Below are 16,713 nucleotides of genomic sequence, written 5' to 3'. Positions count from 1 at the left end.
AAAAATAGGAGTACATAGGGAGAAGTTGTTTCCACCAGCAGCAGGGTCAGTAACCAGAGGATTCAGATTTATCATCTTAAAGAAAAGATTAAAAGCAGCAGAGAGGAGAGGAGGCTTTTTTTTCTTTTTACCCAGGCAATTTTTAAGATCTGGAATGCACTGTCCGAGTGCGTGTACGTGCATGTGTTTTTTGTAGAATGTCTTGTCACAGCCCCTTGTCCTGTGTTGTTTCGATGTGTCACATTTCCTGTCCTCAGTGGATTGTTGGATGATGATGATGGTGATGGATCAGGGTGATGGAAGCAGATACAATACTAACTTTCAAACCAGAATTAAAAATTGTTGTGTTTTTTTAACAGCTATTAATAGCATTATTTTAATTTGAATTCTTACCAAGGACATCATAGCTTGCATGACCCAAAGTATAACATAATATATATATAATTAGGCAAATTTGGCTGAATTAGGCTCAAGTGTTTGGATTCTGATCTCAGTTTGTCTGAAATGGGAATTTTGATTTTCGAACAATTGCCATAATAAAGAGAGATCCAGAAGTCACGCTGAAATTCCTCATGCTGCACGAATTGTATACACTCATGTATCAAGACAAGAAATTTAGGTCACTACTTGGGGATTGGAAGTGGAGGGTCGTCTTGCGTGCAAATTGTTGCGGCGGGTGGTACTGCAGCTCACTTGGACAGTGCATTCATCTCCTTCTGACTTCGTCTTGCTCGTGTCTGTTACAGACTCTTCATTTACCAGCTGTCTCGCCAGCACCCAAGACTTAGACTTTCTACAGTGATGTACGGGATCAAGCCAGAGAAAGGGCAATTTGATTATAATGTTTATGTTGATTGGAGTCAGTGCTTGAAACACTGTGCACCAATATAAACAGGAACTAGCAGACTGACTGAGCCAAGATGTGTACGAGACAACAGTTGCTAGGGACAGCGTGGTGAGAGAAAGAGAGCCAGAAAGAAGACAGCGAGAATGAAGAACAGGGGAGAGCTTAGTATTTTCATAAGTGCTTCTGTAGAATAGCAGCTGAAATTTTAATCTGATTTTGACAATAGTGATGTTGTTCTTGAAGAGTTTTTTGGCTAGAAGTGGCAGGGGGCATCTTCTATCTGGGTCACCTTATAAACACTGTATCAAAGCGAATATGTGATGTCCAAAACCTAAATTTGGATTGAGTTTAGAGCTTCTCCCACAAAAATGCAGGATTACAGACAAGCTTTTTGACATCTTTGAAATGCCATTTGCAGGCTGTTTATAGTAGCTAACTCCCATTATGTTGTTTTCTGGAATTTACTTCAGATGTGACCTCCTGCAGTCACCAGATGATACTAAAGCCCACAGCTAAGGCTCATCTTCAGTCCATTTCAGCTGTCCTTTCTAGAACACCAACTAGCTATTGTTTCTTTACAGCATTTAGCTGTCCCTTAAATGACTTCAACCACTCTTCCTAGCAGCTGTTGATGACTCCCTATGTGAAGAAACACCTTTCAACATGCCCAAATTTCTCCTCACCAAACCTGAACCTGTGCTATCTTACTCTTGTATCTAAAATTGTTGTTTAATTTCTCTACCTTGTTAAATCTCGACCATGTTCCCTTTGAGACATCTCTTTGCAAGACCAAGTCTCAACCTATCAAGTCCTGCTCCTCTTAATTCTTCCATTAGAAATTAGACATTCGGGATCAACTTTGCTGCTCTTTTCTTCTGGGCCTCTAGCGTCTGGATGGCTCTCTCATTTATCAGTGACGAGAAGTGCACGCAGAACTGTAAGTAAGGCCTAACCACTGTACTATACTTCTAAAGCATAACTTCTGCACACTTGAACTAAACCTGATTTAGAGATATAAACCAGCATCCCCATTTCTCTGTTTACTATCACCTTGCATTGTTTGTCACGATTAGAGACAACTCAAATAATACCCCAAGGTCTATTTCAACTTAGACCATGTCACATTTTATCCCACTTACAGAACATACTTGCTTATATTTATTTTTGATTTGCAGAACATGTCTCATACAAACACACACCCCATTATGAGAAACCAATATATCAGACATATTTCACAGGGTTTGCAACCCTGGCACAGTCTGCACTGATGCATAACAGTAAAAAAAAAACTTAAGTACGTTAACATGTTGGGATTTTCACTGGGCAGGTACACATTACCCACTTCATACAAAATTAGCTTAATGTACCTCTTTATACTGGTGCTATTGGAGGTATAAACTAGGCAACAAATGTATGGTTTTCTAATGATAAATTTAATATTTAGGCTGATGTTAATGTGGTTACTACACCAGCAGTCTTTAAGACAGATTTTACTTTATGTCTCATAATTAGGTGTGACAGTTTAAATAAAACATTAATCTTGTACAAAATTGGAAAGTTTACAAATATTAGTGACAAATGTAAATTATGCAAATATTTGCACTTGATTGTCATATTTTCACATTTGAATTTTGTTAGCACATATCTTTACTACACACTTAAAACTACCCTACTCTAAGCTTTCAATGTAAAATATTTTTACTGAAGAAACACAAACCTTCAAAGTTGTCAATAATTCTCAGAAGGGCTAAAGTCAGGCTTGACTTCCCACTTCCTGTTCGTCCACAGATTCCAACTTTTGTTCCAGGGTTAATTTTTAGTGTCAGTTTGTGGAGGACAGGATCAAGCTTCTTATCATATCGTACACTGACTTCATTAAACTCTATCTCTCCAGAGTGTGGCCAGTTGGTAAGATTTGAAACTGGAGGAAAATTTACAAAAAAATATTCTGATGAATAATCAAATACTTTTAAGTTACTGAAATTAATTACTATTTGTACATATTTTAATGAAATGAAAGATTCTTTTCAATAAAAGTACAAATAAATCGTATGCAAGATTCTCAATGCACTCAAGTGTAACACACTGAAAAAGAAAAACGGACTTGCATTGCTATAGCGCCTTTCACCATCTCAGGAAGTCCCAAAGCACTTCACAGCCAGTTAAGTACTTTTGAAGTATAGTCACTGTGGTATCGCAGGAAATGTGACAGCCAACTTGCACACAGCAAGCTCCCACAAACAGCAATGTGATAATGACTAGATAATTTGTTTTAGTGAAATACTGCTGAATAGAGTGGTAGGATTCTGGTCTCAATCAGCATCAAGATCTTCAGCAAGAGATTACATCTGAGCTGGAGCCAGCTGGGAGGTGGTTCCACTAAGCATCATCATTTACATAGATCAGTTATACAGCAACATTGGAGGGCTTACGTGCAGTTTTTCATTGACTGTAGGTCAGAGTCAAGTCTAAGCCAAACAAGATGAATAAAATCAAATATTATCTTTCTGAAAATACAATTTGAATATTATTAGAAATGAATTCTGCCCTTTCCACCCAAGATTCAGCAATTTTTTTCTCTCCTCTTCCATGGTGGTGGGGGGGGGGGGCCTTCTTGTGGTATGAGGAAGGAAAGGTGATTTCTTCTCTAGCTTCCACCAGTTCTGCCCTATAACTAACTGGCTACTTGCAAGAATTTAAAAGTGCTTCTGCATTTCCCCTCTCTAAAGCCAAGGATTCCACTCAGCATCTTTTCCCAACAGTTCAACCAAGTAACCACTCTATGCCGCAGTGCATTGGTACACCAATCTGTGCTACCAGCCAGTACTTCAAGGTTTCCAGAACATCACAGCTATGTTACTTCATGAACTTAAATTTGACAAATAAACAGAATTTTTAACCAAGTAAAAGATATTTCATGACTTCATGATTTCAATTTCTTAATTACTTCAATTTCAATACTTACTTCTGTAGGAACAATGTATGATTCATTTCTTTTGACGAAATACACAAAGGAATCATAAATCCTTTCAATTATGTGACATGTTTAGAATGAGATAAGACTAACCAGTGTCTTTTTAGGAAATCATAAAACATATGAATAATGTACAGTGTGAGCATAAAACCTGAACTAGGTCAATCAATGATGTGATACACTGTAAAATTAAATTTACATAAGCCACTGCAAATGAAATATTAAACATAACAGTGGAGGATTATTATACTCCATTTGTCACTTAAATATTGTACATTTATGATGATGGTTCCACCAAGGCCACACTGCTCCAGACCTCATTACAGCCTTGGTCCAAACATGGACAAAAGAGCTGAATTCAGCAGATAAGGTGAAAGTGAATACCCTTGACATCAAGGTAGCATTTGACCAAATGTGGCATCAATGAGCCCTAGCAAAATTGAAGTCAATGGAAATCAGGGGGGAAAGCTCTCCACTGGTTGGAGCATTATCTAGCACAGAGGAAGATGGTTGTGGTTGGAGGACAAACATCTCAGCCCCAGGACATCACTGCAGGAGCTCCTCAGGGTAGTGTCCTAGGCCCAATCATCTTCAGCTGCTTCATCAATGACCTGCCCTACATCATAAGGTCAGAAGTAGGGATGTTCGCTGATGATTGCAGAGTGTTCAGTACTAATCATGACTCCACAGATACTGAAGAAGTCCGTATCCACATGCAGGCGGGGGCTGATAAGTGGCAAATAACATACGCGCCACACAAGTGCCAGGTATGACCACTTCCACTTGACATTCAACGGCATTACCTTCACATCAACATCCTGGGGGTTACCATTGACCAGTAAGTTAACTGGGCTTGCCATATAAATACTGTGGCTACAAGAGCAGGTGGGAGGCTGGGAATTCTGCGCCGAGTAATTCACCTCCTGACTCCCTAAAGCCTGTCCACCATCTACAAGGCATGTGATGAAATACTCTCCATTTGCCTGGATGAGTGCAGCTCCAACAAGACTCAAGAAGCGCGACACCATCTAGAACAAAGCAGCCCCCTTAATCAGCACCCCATCCACCACCTTCAACATTCACTCCCTCCACCGCTGGCGCACGGTGGCAGCAGTGTATACCATACACAAGATGCACTGCAGCAACTCACTGAGCCTCCATCAACAGAGTCTTCCAAACCCGCAACCTCTACCACCTAGAAGGACAAGGGCAGCAGACGCATGGGGATGGGCTGAATGGCTTCCTTCTATGTCGTAAATGACTCTATAACACCACTGCCTGCAAGTTCACTTCCAAGCCACACACCATCCTGACTTGGAATTATATCACCGTTCCTTCACTGTTGCTGGGTCAAAAACGTGGAACTCCCTTCCTAACAGCACTATGGGTATGCCTACATCAGATGGACTGCAGCAGTTCAAGAAGGCAGCTCACCACCACCTTCTCAAAGGCAGTTAGGGATGGGCAACAAATGCTGGCCTTGCCAGCGACACGCACATCCCATGAAATAATTTTTTTAAATTTAAAACCGACACACTCTCACATTTCAAGTCTGTATGCAAGCACAGCCTCTCTAGGCCAAACAGATGCATGAACATTGATATTGTGAATGCAGAGTTTATGTTACTATATTATTGTCCTGATTTTAACGTTTCAGACATTATACAAGACATTTTTCTTTGAATGAACAATCCACTGAAGTCAGTCAGGCAGTAGAAAATGGAACTAGGGTTACCAGTCTTGTTCACTATTCTGCAAACCTGCAATGGTGAAAGATGAGGTAATTCAGACACTATAAGGGTTTAAAATTGATAAGGAGGAGATGTTGGATAGGCTGTCTGTACTTAAAGTGGATAAGGCACCAGGACTGGATGAGATGCATCCAAGGATATTGAGGGAAGTGAGAGTGGAAATTGCGGAGGCACTGGCCATAATTTTTCAGTCTTTCTTTGACTCGGGGTGGTGCCAGAGGTGCTGGACTGGAGAATTGCAAACGTTACACCCTTGTTCAAAAATGGGTGTAAAGATAAGCCCAGCAACTACAGGCTTAACTTTGGTGGTGGGGAAATTTCTAGAAAGATTAACTCGGGACAAAATTAAATGTCACATGGACAAATGTGGATTAATCAAAGAAAGCCAGCATGGATTCCTTAAAGGGAAAACATATTTAACTAACTTGCTGGAGTTTTTTTGAAGAGGTAACAGAGAGGGTTGTTGAGGGTAATGCAGTTGATGTGGTGTACACAGACTTCCAAAAGGTGTTTGATACAGTGCCGCACAACAGACTCGTGAGCAAAGTTATAACTCATGGAATAAACGGAACAGTAGCTACATGGATACGGAATTGGCTAAGTGACAGAAAACAAAGAGTAGTGGTTAATGGATGTTTCTTGTTACTGTGCTTTGAGCTCACTGTAGTCCTTTTGTAGGTAGTCTTGCTTTTCATTGGGACCCAGTATTCTTCTTAAACCTTGTTCACTGTAGGAGAATTTTCTCTCCTGGGGTTCATGTGACTTCAATGGGTCTTCAGTTCCGTGAGGAAGAGATGGAGCAGACAGGAGAGAGGCCTTTTCAGTCCAGGAGCAAACAGCTTTCTGAGTTTCAATTCTCTGTGGCAAGTTCAAATTAAAAAAAAACTCCAACAGCCAGTTAGTCGTGTGACTAAACTGTTCTGACCACGTCTGTTTGTTTATTTGGCCATTTTAGCAGTTAAACTGGAATGGTAGCCTCTACACCTTCAACGTCTGGTAATCAAAAGTCCATTGTGGATTAAATTGGAGCAGGGAGTGGCCCCTTTGTCCTTTCCAAGCACTGTCTGTTACTATGCAGATGTCTTTCCAGTCAGGGGCTTGGCAACCCCTTGTAATAGGCCTTCTTTTCTTCCCAGCAACAATGTTAAAATTTAATGTCCATGTGGCGAAATATCCGTGCCTCATTCTTGGCAGGTTTGGGCCTGCATGACAGTTATCAACATTCAAAGAACTGTAACCTACAGGAAATACACATCTTTAAAAGAGGAGATGGGGAGAGGAAGTAATTGGTGGAAAAAGGAACAAAAAAAAGTTTGATCTCAGCCAGAGCATTAAATTCAAGACATTAAAATGAAACAATGTGGGCAAAATTTTATGCGGACTTAGGGAACAGGAAATGGAGGTGAGACGCGGTGGGCATTCAATTGGGACGGGAGATGTGGTCAAATGCCCGACATCGTACCGTTCCATCCTGACTTTATGGATGGCGGCAACCATGGAGGGCGGAGAGCAGACATTGATGTGGCAAGGCAGGTAATTAAGGTAGTTAAGAGGACTATTGACAATGATTTTATTCTTCATTTTAAATTTTATTAATAGCGCTCGGGAATCACAGGGTTTCAGAGCCTTGCCTGGTTGAGGAAGGCAACATGGAGGTGGGAGCGCATTGCTGCCTGCAAAGGGAGGCCATTGGGAGAGGCAGCACCAATTTCCAGGCAAGGTGGAGAAGGCATCATCTGAGGAGTGGGCAAAGGTGGGGAGGCAGTGGCATAGTGGCAATGTTACTGGACTAGTAATCCAGAGGCCTAAGGTAATGCCCTGGGGACACGGGTTCAAATCCCACCATAGCAGCTGGAGAAATGTAAATTCAATTAATTGATAAAAACAATCTGGAATTGAAAGCTAGCCGCAGTAATGGGTGCCATGAAACTATCATTGATTGTCGTAAAAACACATCTGGTTCATGAATGTCCTTTAGGGAAGAAAATCTGCCATCCTTACCTGGCCTGGCCTACATGTTACTCCAGACCTACAGCAATGTGGCTGACTCTGAAATGGCCGAGCAAGTCACTCAGTTGTCAAGGGCAATTAGGGATGCACAACAAATTCTGACCTTGCCAATGATGCCCACATCCAACGAAAGAATAAAAAAAACTGCAGGGATGCTATACCAGAGGGGCAATGGGCAAGTGCCACCTTGTCGTGGGGGGGGGGGGGGGGTGGCATTGGCAGTGATGGCCTTGAATTCAGGGAGAGACTACCTATAATGGGCCTCATTCATCCAGGCTTCGGGGACCCCACTGAAGATGAGGTCCAGCAGAGTGGGTGGGAGGTAGGTCTGGGCAGCAACACCACGATGACCTGTGAGCCCACTGGAGGGTCAACATCTGCCCCCAGACAGTGGAGAAGGGCACAGAGGGGAAATTCAGTAGCCTCCTCCGTGCAGAAGAAGCTACCCACCAGATAGAGTCTACCAGTCGAGGCACAACTACCTACAGATATCTGAGGGCTGTACCATCACTCACCTATGCACTCTGATGCAGGACAAGCTGAGCCCCAGGAGACTTGGTGGAAATCCAACACCAGGGGTGCTGAAGGTCACCGTGGCACTGAACTTCTACGCCTCTGGTTCATTCCAGGAATCCACTGGGGATCTCACAGTCAGTAGCCCATCAGTGCATCAGGGAGATCATCAATGCCTTTTCAGGAGGGCTAGCGACTATGTGCAGCCTTTCTCCCCTAAAGAAATCCTTATACCTGAAAATTAAACATTGGGCGATTCTAAGCACGGTGGCTCATTTAAATAGCTGAGGTGGGCCTCCCGCCCCATCAAGATGGGGGGTGGGGGGGGGGGGGCTGGGCTGTCCGTCCCTGGAAATGGTGTCAGCTGCCTGTGAGCAGGTGCTGATGCCATTTTTAAAGGGCTTCGAGCCCTACCGTGCAATTTAAATATTTAAAGAAACAGTTAATTAAAAAAACTAAACAATTATTTTTGCCCCTACATCCCAAGGACTGCAGCAGTTCAAGAAGGCAGCTCACCACCACCTGCTCAAGTCAATTAGGGATGGGCAATAAATGCTGGCCTGGCCAGTGACGCCCACATCTCATGAACGAATGAAAAAAACCTCTTTCTCAGCTAGAACATCTATAGTTCTATTTTGTCAATGCCACTCTGTAATAAGTCACAAGAGGTGCACAATAACCACAACATTAATTACTTGTCCTCTTCCTGCCAAAATGCTTACCCTGACCACCTGAACATCCCCCCCCACAAAGTGCATAAACTTTAACCTAAAATCCTTCCCACCATCCCCTACACCAATGATGTTACTTTGACCCCATTCCTCGCACACCCCGCCTGAGAAACTTACCTCCTCCCCACTCCCAACCAGTGTTCCGCCTCATTTCCCCAGATGGGGATCCGAAGGCATAGGAGTGCCGACCAGCAGCACAAAGATCGCACCGGGACAGACGGCGGGAACATAACTATAAATAATTCATTGATTTTAACTAATTTCAATATTTAAATGGTGGCCCTATCGCTGAGCGATTGGAGGGCTGCTACGATACCTCGCCGCCACCGGCAATATCGGGCCAACCACCCCCCCAACCGCCATGACCCCGACGTCAGGGGGATCTGTAAAATACAGCTCATTGACAGCAGGACTGGAAGCCCTTTAAATATGGCGCCAGCACGTGCTTCTGCATCAGTTGACACTGGTGTCTCTGCCTTTGCCCTCGCCACTGTCCATTGTACTTGGGCGGCCCCTGGGTTTCGACTTAATTGGCTGGCGCCACTTGGTCGTGTGCAGTTGGCTGCTCATGGCCCCAATGGAAGCCACACCCACTTCCAGTCCCGACATCGGGACCCGCAGCTCCTGATTAAAATACGGCCCTATGATGTTACTTTGTGTGGGAAAAAGCACTGCTAATCAAAAGTTCAATTATTTTTCACATATCTTGTTACATATTGTGGAGAACACTACAACAAATACAAACCATAGACAAAGTTTCTGCATGTAGGCTGCAAAGAAATGTCATAATGCGATTGACTAACATATTTTGGCTTTGCAACTTTCCGCTTAAAAGAATTCAGATCATATCACCACAACACTAATCCAGAGTAGATTGAAAGTTACTGAAGTAAATAAACCAAAAATGTTTGAACCTGCGTCAATTTGCGATTCTTCAAGCTGCTGTTCAGATGGAAGGGTTGTGTAGTGATTAACCCGCTCAACTGCATTCATCTGCATTTCCATATCTGCAAACTCCCGGATACACCAGTTCAAATAAGTAGACATCTGGAACCAAAAAAAACGTAAGCAAAGGAAGCTGAAATAAGGAACTAATGAAAATTACATACTGTATTCGTGTGCACCTCTTGTGACTTATTACAGAGAGGCATTGACAAAATAGAACTATAGATGTTATAGCACAGAAAGAGGTCTTTTTTTCTTCGTTCATGAGATGTGGGCATCGCTGGCTAGGTCAGCATTTATTGCCCATCCCTAATTGCCCTTGAGAAGGTGATGGTGAGCTGCCTTCTTGAACTGCTGCAGTCCTTGGGATGTAAGTGCTGTTAGGAACGGTGTTCCAGGATTTTGACCAGCAACAGTGAAGGAACGGCGATCTAGTTCCAAGTCAGGATGGTGTGTGGCTTGGAGGGGAACTTACAGGTGGTGGTAAGAACATAAGAAATAGGAGCAGGAGTAGGCCATTCAGCCTCTCAAGCCGGCCCTGATATTCAATAAGATCATGGCTGATTTGTCCCCGGCCTCAACTCCTCTTTCGGGCCTGCTCCATAACCCTCGACTCCCCGAGATTTCAAAATTCTATTTACCTCCTCCTTAAATACATTTAGTGACTTAGCCTCCACAACTCTCTGAGGTAGAGAATTCCAGAGATTCACCACCCGCTGAGAGAAGAAATTCCTTCGCATCTCAGTTTTAAATGTGTGACCCCCTATTTGTAACTATATCCCCTAGTTCGAGATTCCCCCACCAGTGAAAACATATTCTCAACATCTACCCTGTCAAGCCCCTTTAGAATCTTATGTTTCAATAAGATCACCTCTCATTCTTCTAAACTCCAATGAATAAAGACCTAACCTGTTTAGCCGTTCTTGATAAGACAACCTCCTCATCTCAGGAATCAGCCGAGTGAACGTTTTCTGAACTGCCTCCAATGCTAGTACATCCTTCCTTAAATACAGGGACCAAAACTGTACGCAGTACTCCAACTGTGGCATCACCAACACCCTGTACTGTTGTAACAAGATTTCTCTATTTTTAAACTCTAACCCCCAGCAATAAAGGCCAAAATTCCATTTGCCTTCCTAATTACTTGCTGCACCTGCATGCTAACTTTTTGTGTTTCATGTACAAGAACACCCAGATCCCTCTGTACTGCAGTATTTTGTAGTCTTTCTTCATCTAAATAATAATTTGCCTTTTTATTCTTCCTACCAAAGTGGATGACCTCACACTTTTTCACATTGAACTCCAGCTGCCAAGTTTTTGCCCACTTACTTATCCTATCTTTGCAGATTCTTTGTGTCCTCATCACAACATGCCTTCCCACCAATTTTGCTATTGTCAGCAAATTTGGATACACTACACTCTGTCCCTTTCTCCAAGTCATTAATATAGATAGTAAATAGTTGAGGCCCTCGGACCGATTCTTGTGGCACCCCACTAGTTACGGCTTTCCAACCTGAAAAAGACCCATTAATCCCGACTCTCTGCCTTCTGTGTGTTAGCCAATCCTCAATCCATGCCAACACATTACCCCCAATACCCTGAGCTCTTATTTTGTGCAATAACCTTTTATATGGCACCTTACTGAAAGCCTTCTGAAAATCCAAATACACAACATCTACCGGTTCCCCTTTATCCACTCTGCTTGTTATATACTCAAAGAACTCTAACAAATTTGTCAAACATGATTTCCCTTTCATAAAACCATGTTGACTCTGTTTGATTGCATTATGTTTTTCTAAATGTCCTGCTATTTCTTCCTTAATAATGGACTCTAGCATTTTCCCAATGACAGATGTTAAGCTAACTGGTATATAGTTTCCTGCTTTCTGTCTCAATCCTTTCTTGAATAGGGGCGCCACATTAGCGGTTTTCCAATCTGCTGGTACCCTACTGGAATCCAGCGAGTTTTGGTACATTACGACCAATGCCTCCACTATCTCTGCAACCACCATGTATGGTGTTCCCATATATCTTCTGCCCTTGTCCTTCTAGGTAGCAGAGGTTGTGGGTTTGGAAGGTGCTGTTGAAGGAGCTTTAGTGAGTTGCTGCAGTGCATCTTGTAGATGGTGCACACTGCTACCACCATATGTCAGTGATGAAGGGAGTGAATTTTGAAGATGGTGGATGGGGTGCTGATCAAGCAGACTGCTTTGACCTGAATGGTGTCGTGTTTCTTGAGTGTTGGAGATGCACCCATCCCGGCAGGTGGACAGTATTCCTGACTTGGATTCCTGATGGCCTTGGACTCCTGATGGTCTTGAAGATAGTGGACAGGCACTGGGGAGATAGGAGGTGAGTTACTTGCCGCAGAATTCCTCGCCTCTGACTTGCTCTTGTAGACACATTGTTTATGTGGCTGGTCCAGTTCAGTTTCTGGTCAATGGTAATCCCCAGGATGTTGATAGTGGGGGATTCAGTGATGGTAATGCCATTGAACATCAAGGGGAGATGGTTAGATTCTCTCTTGTTTGAGATGGTCATTGCCTGGCACTTGTGTGGCACGAATGTTACTTGCCACTTATCAGCCCAAGACTGGATATTGTCCAGCTCTTGCTGCATCTGGACACGACTGCTTCAGTATCTGAGCAGTTGTGAATAGTGCTGAACATTGTGCAATCATCAGCGAACATCCCCACTTCTGACCTTATGATGGAGGGCAGGTTATTGATGAAGCAGCTAAAGAGGGTTGGGCCTAGGACACTACCCTGAGGAACTCCTGCGGTGACGTCTTAGGATTGAGATGATTGACCTTCAACAACCACAACCATCTTCCTTTGTGCTAGGTGTGACTCCAACCAGTGGAGAGTTTCCCCCCGATTCCCATTGGCATCAGTTTTGCTGGGGCGCCTTGATGCCATACTCAGTCAAATGCTGCCTTGATGTCAAGGGCAGTCACTCTCACCTCACCTTTGGAGTTGAGCTCTTTGATTCATGTTTGGGCCAAAGCTGCAATGAGATCATGAGCTGAGTGGCCCAGGCGGAACCCAAACTGAGCGTCAGTGAGCAGGTTATTGCTGAGCAAATGCCGCTTGAAAGCACTGTTATGACCCCTTTCATCACATTGCTGATGATCGAGAGCAGACTGATCGGGTTGGATTTGTGAAGCTTTTTGTGGACAGAACATACCTGGGCAATTTCCCACAGTACCGGGTAGATGCCAGTGTTGTAGCTGTACTGGAACAGCTAGGCTAGTGGTGCAACCAGCTGTGGAGCATAAGTCTTCAGTACTATTGCCGGAATGTCGTCAGGGCCCATAGCCTTTGCTGTATCTACTGCCTTCAGCCATTTCTTGATATCACGTTGAGTGAATCGGATTGGCTGAAGACTGGCATCTGTGATGCTGGGGACCTCAGGAGGAGACCGAGATGTATCATCCAGTCGGCATTTCTGGCTGAAGATGGATGCAAATGCTTCAGCCTTGTCTTTTGCACTGATGTGCAGGGCTCCCCTATCGTTGATGTTAGAGATATTTGTGCAGCCTCCTCCTCCAGTTAGTTGTCTAACTGTCCACCACCATTTACTACTGGATGTGGCAGGATTGCAGAGCTTAGATCAGATCCGTTGGTTGTGGAATCGCTTAGCCCTGTTTATCGCATGCTGTTTCCGGTGTTTAGAATGCAAGCAGTTCTGGGTTGTAGATTCACTAGGCTGACGCCTTGTTTTTAGGTGTGCCTGATGCTGCTCCTGGCATGCCCTCCTGCACTCTTCATTGAACCAGCATTGGTCACCCGGCTAGATGGTAATGGTAGAGTGGGGATTATGTTGGGATTTGAGGCTACACACTGTGGTTGAATACAATTCTACTGCTGCTGATGGCCCACAATGCCTCCTGGATGCCCAGTTTTGAGTTGCTAAATCTTTCAAAATCTATTCAATTTGGCAGGGTGGTAGTGCCACACCACATAAGGGTGGGTATCCTCAACGTGAAGACGGGACTTCACAAGGAATGTGCGGTTGTCCCTCCTACCAATACTGTCATGGACAGATGCATCTTTGATAGGTAGATTGGTGAGAACGAGGTCAAGTAGGTTTTTCCCTCTTATTGGTTCCCTCACCACCTGCCGTAGACCCAGTCTACTCCTTTAGGACTCAGCCAGCTTAGTCAGTTCTGGTGCTGCTGAGCCACTCTTGGTGATGGACGTTGAAGTCCCCCACCTAGAATACATTCTGTGCCCTTGCTACCCTCAGTGCTTCTTCATTTGACCTATTATGCCTTTGCTAACACATCTGTTAGAGCTGTCTATTCTAAACCCATTTCCCTATTCTTTCCCCACTAACCTTTTATAATCTTCCTTTTCAAAAAATTGTCTCATTCCTTTTTCATCATATTACAAAGTTGCCTCAGCAGCCACTTGCAGGAAAGCATTTCCTTTGTGTGAAAAAAGTCTTCTAACTTTCAAATTAATTCTATTAGTGATAACCTGGCAGATTATTGTAGCATCCCTATCACCACAGATCAGCTAACTCAACACAGAACAGGATTAAACCTTGTCCGTAAGGTTCTGTACTGCATTTATTAACAATTTGGAAGGAGTTTGTTGCAACAAAAGAGATTGAGGGGAGATTTTATTGAGGTGTACAAGATTCTGACAGGTTTGGATAGGGTAGACAAAGAAAAGCTATTCCTATTAACTGATGGTACAAGGACTAGGGGACACAGATTTAAAGTTTTGCTCAATAGATGCAGGGGGTTATGAGGAAGAACTTTTTTTACACAGCGAGCGGTGACGACCTGGAACTCGCTGCATATGAGGGTGATGGAAGCGGAGGAAATTGGATGGGCACTTGAGTGAAATAAATTACAAGACTATGGGGATAGAGCTGGGGAATGGGACTGATTGATTGCTCTGCAGAGATCCAGCATGGACTCATTGGGCCGAATGACCTCCTTCTGTGCCATTATGACTCTAAGTGACACAAATATATGAGAGGATACAAAGAACAAAAATCCTTATTTTTACTGTAAAGGATGTGACCTATGAGGAAAGATTGGACAGCTTAGGTTCAACAGTTCTGAATGAAATTTAAATTAGTGAAAAGTAAATTTAGAAGCAACCATGGAATTTTTTTTTAATCAAAGGATATTGAACATTGAAATAATCTACTATGTGGGTAAGTAAAATCAAAATATATAAGCTCAAGGACTAAATGGGCATTTCTAGTGGGGAGGGAATGGGAATTTAAAAGAATTACATAACTCAATGTGCTAAAAATGGCCTTGTCATAGCAGAACTTCATTGCATTGGTACAGGAAAATGAGATCTTATAGTAGTTTTGCGAGAACAACATGTTAAAATGTTCCTTTTGTATTGTCCGCCAGTCAAATTATAATCTTAGTAACAATTCTACCAATGAGGCTGATTTTGTTATCTGTCCATATCATATCCATTGTTATGATGGTGCTTCCATATTTTTTGTTTGCTTTTTTTTAAAAAAGACTCATGTATTTTAGAATTATGAACATTGTTTTATTTGGGAAAATGGAAAAGAACACAAGAACTCAAGAACACAAGAAATAGGACCAGAAGTAGACCATATGGCATATCGAGCCTGTTCCAACATTCAATATGATCATTGCTGATCTTGGGCTTCAATTCCACTTTCCTGCCCGCTCCCCATATCCCTTGGTTTCCTGTGAGACCAAAATGTATTCAATGATGGAGCATCTACAGCCCTCATGGGTAGAGAATTCCAAAGATTCACAACCCTTTGAATGTAGTAATTTCTCCTCATCTCAGTCCTGAATGATTGGCCCCTTATCCTGAGACTGTGTCCCCATGTTCTAGATTCCCTGATCATTGAGAACAATCACTCAGCTTCTACCATATCAAGCCCTTTCAGAATCTTGTATGTCTCAATTAAATCGTCTCTCATTCTTCTAAACTCAAGAGAATATAGGCCCAATTTACTCAGCCACTCATCACCCGCTCTTCCCATGGACCAATCTCGTAAACCTTTGCTGCACTGCCTCCAGTGCAAGTATATCATTTCTTAAATATGGAGACCAAAACTGCACACAGTATTCCAGGTCTGGTCTCAGCAAAGCCCTGTACAATTTTAGTAAGACTTCCTTAGTCCTGTACTCCAATCCCCTTGCAATAAAGGCCAACATGCCATTTGTCTTCCTAATAGCCTGCTGCACCTGCATGTTAACTTAGTGCGTTCCTTGTACGAGTACCCACGAGTCTCTCTGAACATCAACACCTACCAGTTTTACACCTTTTAAAAAATATTGTGCTTTTCTATTTTTATGACCAAAGTGAACAACTTCACACTTCCCTACATTATACTCCATTTGCCATCTCATTGCCCACTCACTTAACCTGTCTGGATCTCTTTGCAGCCTCTCTACATCCTCCCCGCAGCTTACCATTCTACCGAGCTTTCTATCATCACAAACTTAGATACATTACTCTGTCTCTTCATCCAAGTCATTAGTATAGAGTGTAAATAGCTGAGGCCCCAGCACTGATCCTTGCGGCACTCCACCATTCACTGCCTGTCAACTTGAAAATGCCCTATTTATGCCCACTCTCTGCTTCCTGTCTGTTAACCAATCTTCTATCCATGCTAATATATTACGCCTAACACCTTGAGCCCTTATCTTGCCTATTAATCTTTTATGTGGCACCTTATCGAATGCCTTTTGAAAATCCAGGTATACTACATCTCCTGGTGCCCCTTTATCTATCCTACTAGTTACATCGTCAAAAAACTCTAATAAATTTGTCAAGTACCATGCTGACTTGTTCTAATCATACTATGCTTTTCCTAGTGCAATGTTAAGACTTCTTTAATAATAATTTCCAGCATCTTCCCAATGACTGACGTTAGGCTAACTGGCCTGTAGTTCCCTGTTTTCTCTCTACCTCCTTTCTTGAA

General features: G+C 43.0%; 1 protein-coding gene across 10 annotated transcripts in view; it reads right to left on the bottom strand.

The window, feature by feature from the left end:
- The window catches only part of LOC137370030 (ATP-binding cassette sub-family C member 9-like), a 363,176-nt gene that overhangs the window by 35,025 nt on the left and 311,438 nt on the right, over positions 1–16,713 (bottom strand). For all 10 annotated transcript variants that reach the window (XM_068032031.1, XM_068032023.1, XM_068032028.1 and 7 more), the window contains 2 exons: positions 9,741–9,873; positions 2,565–2,768 (listed from right to left, as the gene is read on the bottom strand). In XM_068032031.1, coding sequence (XP_067888132.1) covers positions 2,565–2,768; positions 9,741–9,873 — 337 coding nt within the window. The remainder of the gene's footprint in view (positions 1–2,564; positions 2,769–9,740; positions 9,874–16,713) is intronic.

Source organism: Heterodontus francisci, chromosome 5 (assembly GCF_036365525.1).
Source record: "Heterodontus francisci isolate sHetFra1 chromosome 5, sHetFra1.hap1, whole genome shotgun sequence".
NCBI classification, from domain to species: Eukaryota; Metazoa; Chordata; class Chondrichthyes; order Heterodontiformes; family Heterodontidae; genus Heterodontus; species Heterodontus francisci.
Note: the sequence above shows the minus strand (reverse complement) of the source record. Positions and strands in the feature narration are given on the sequence as shown.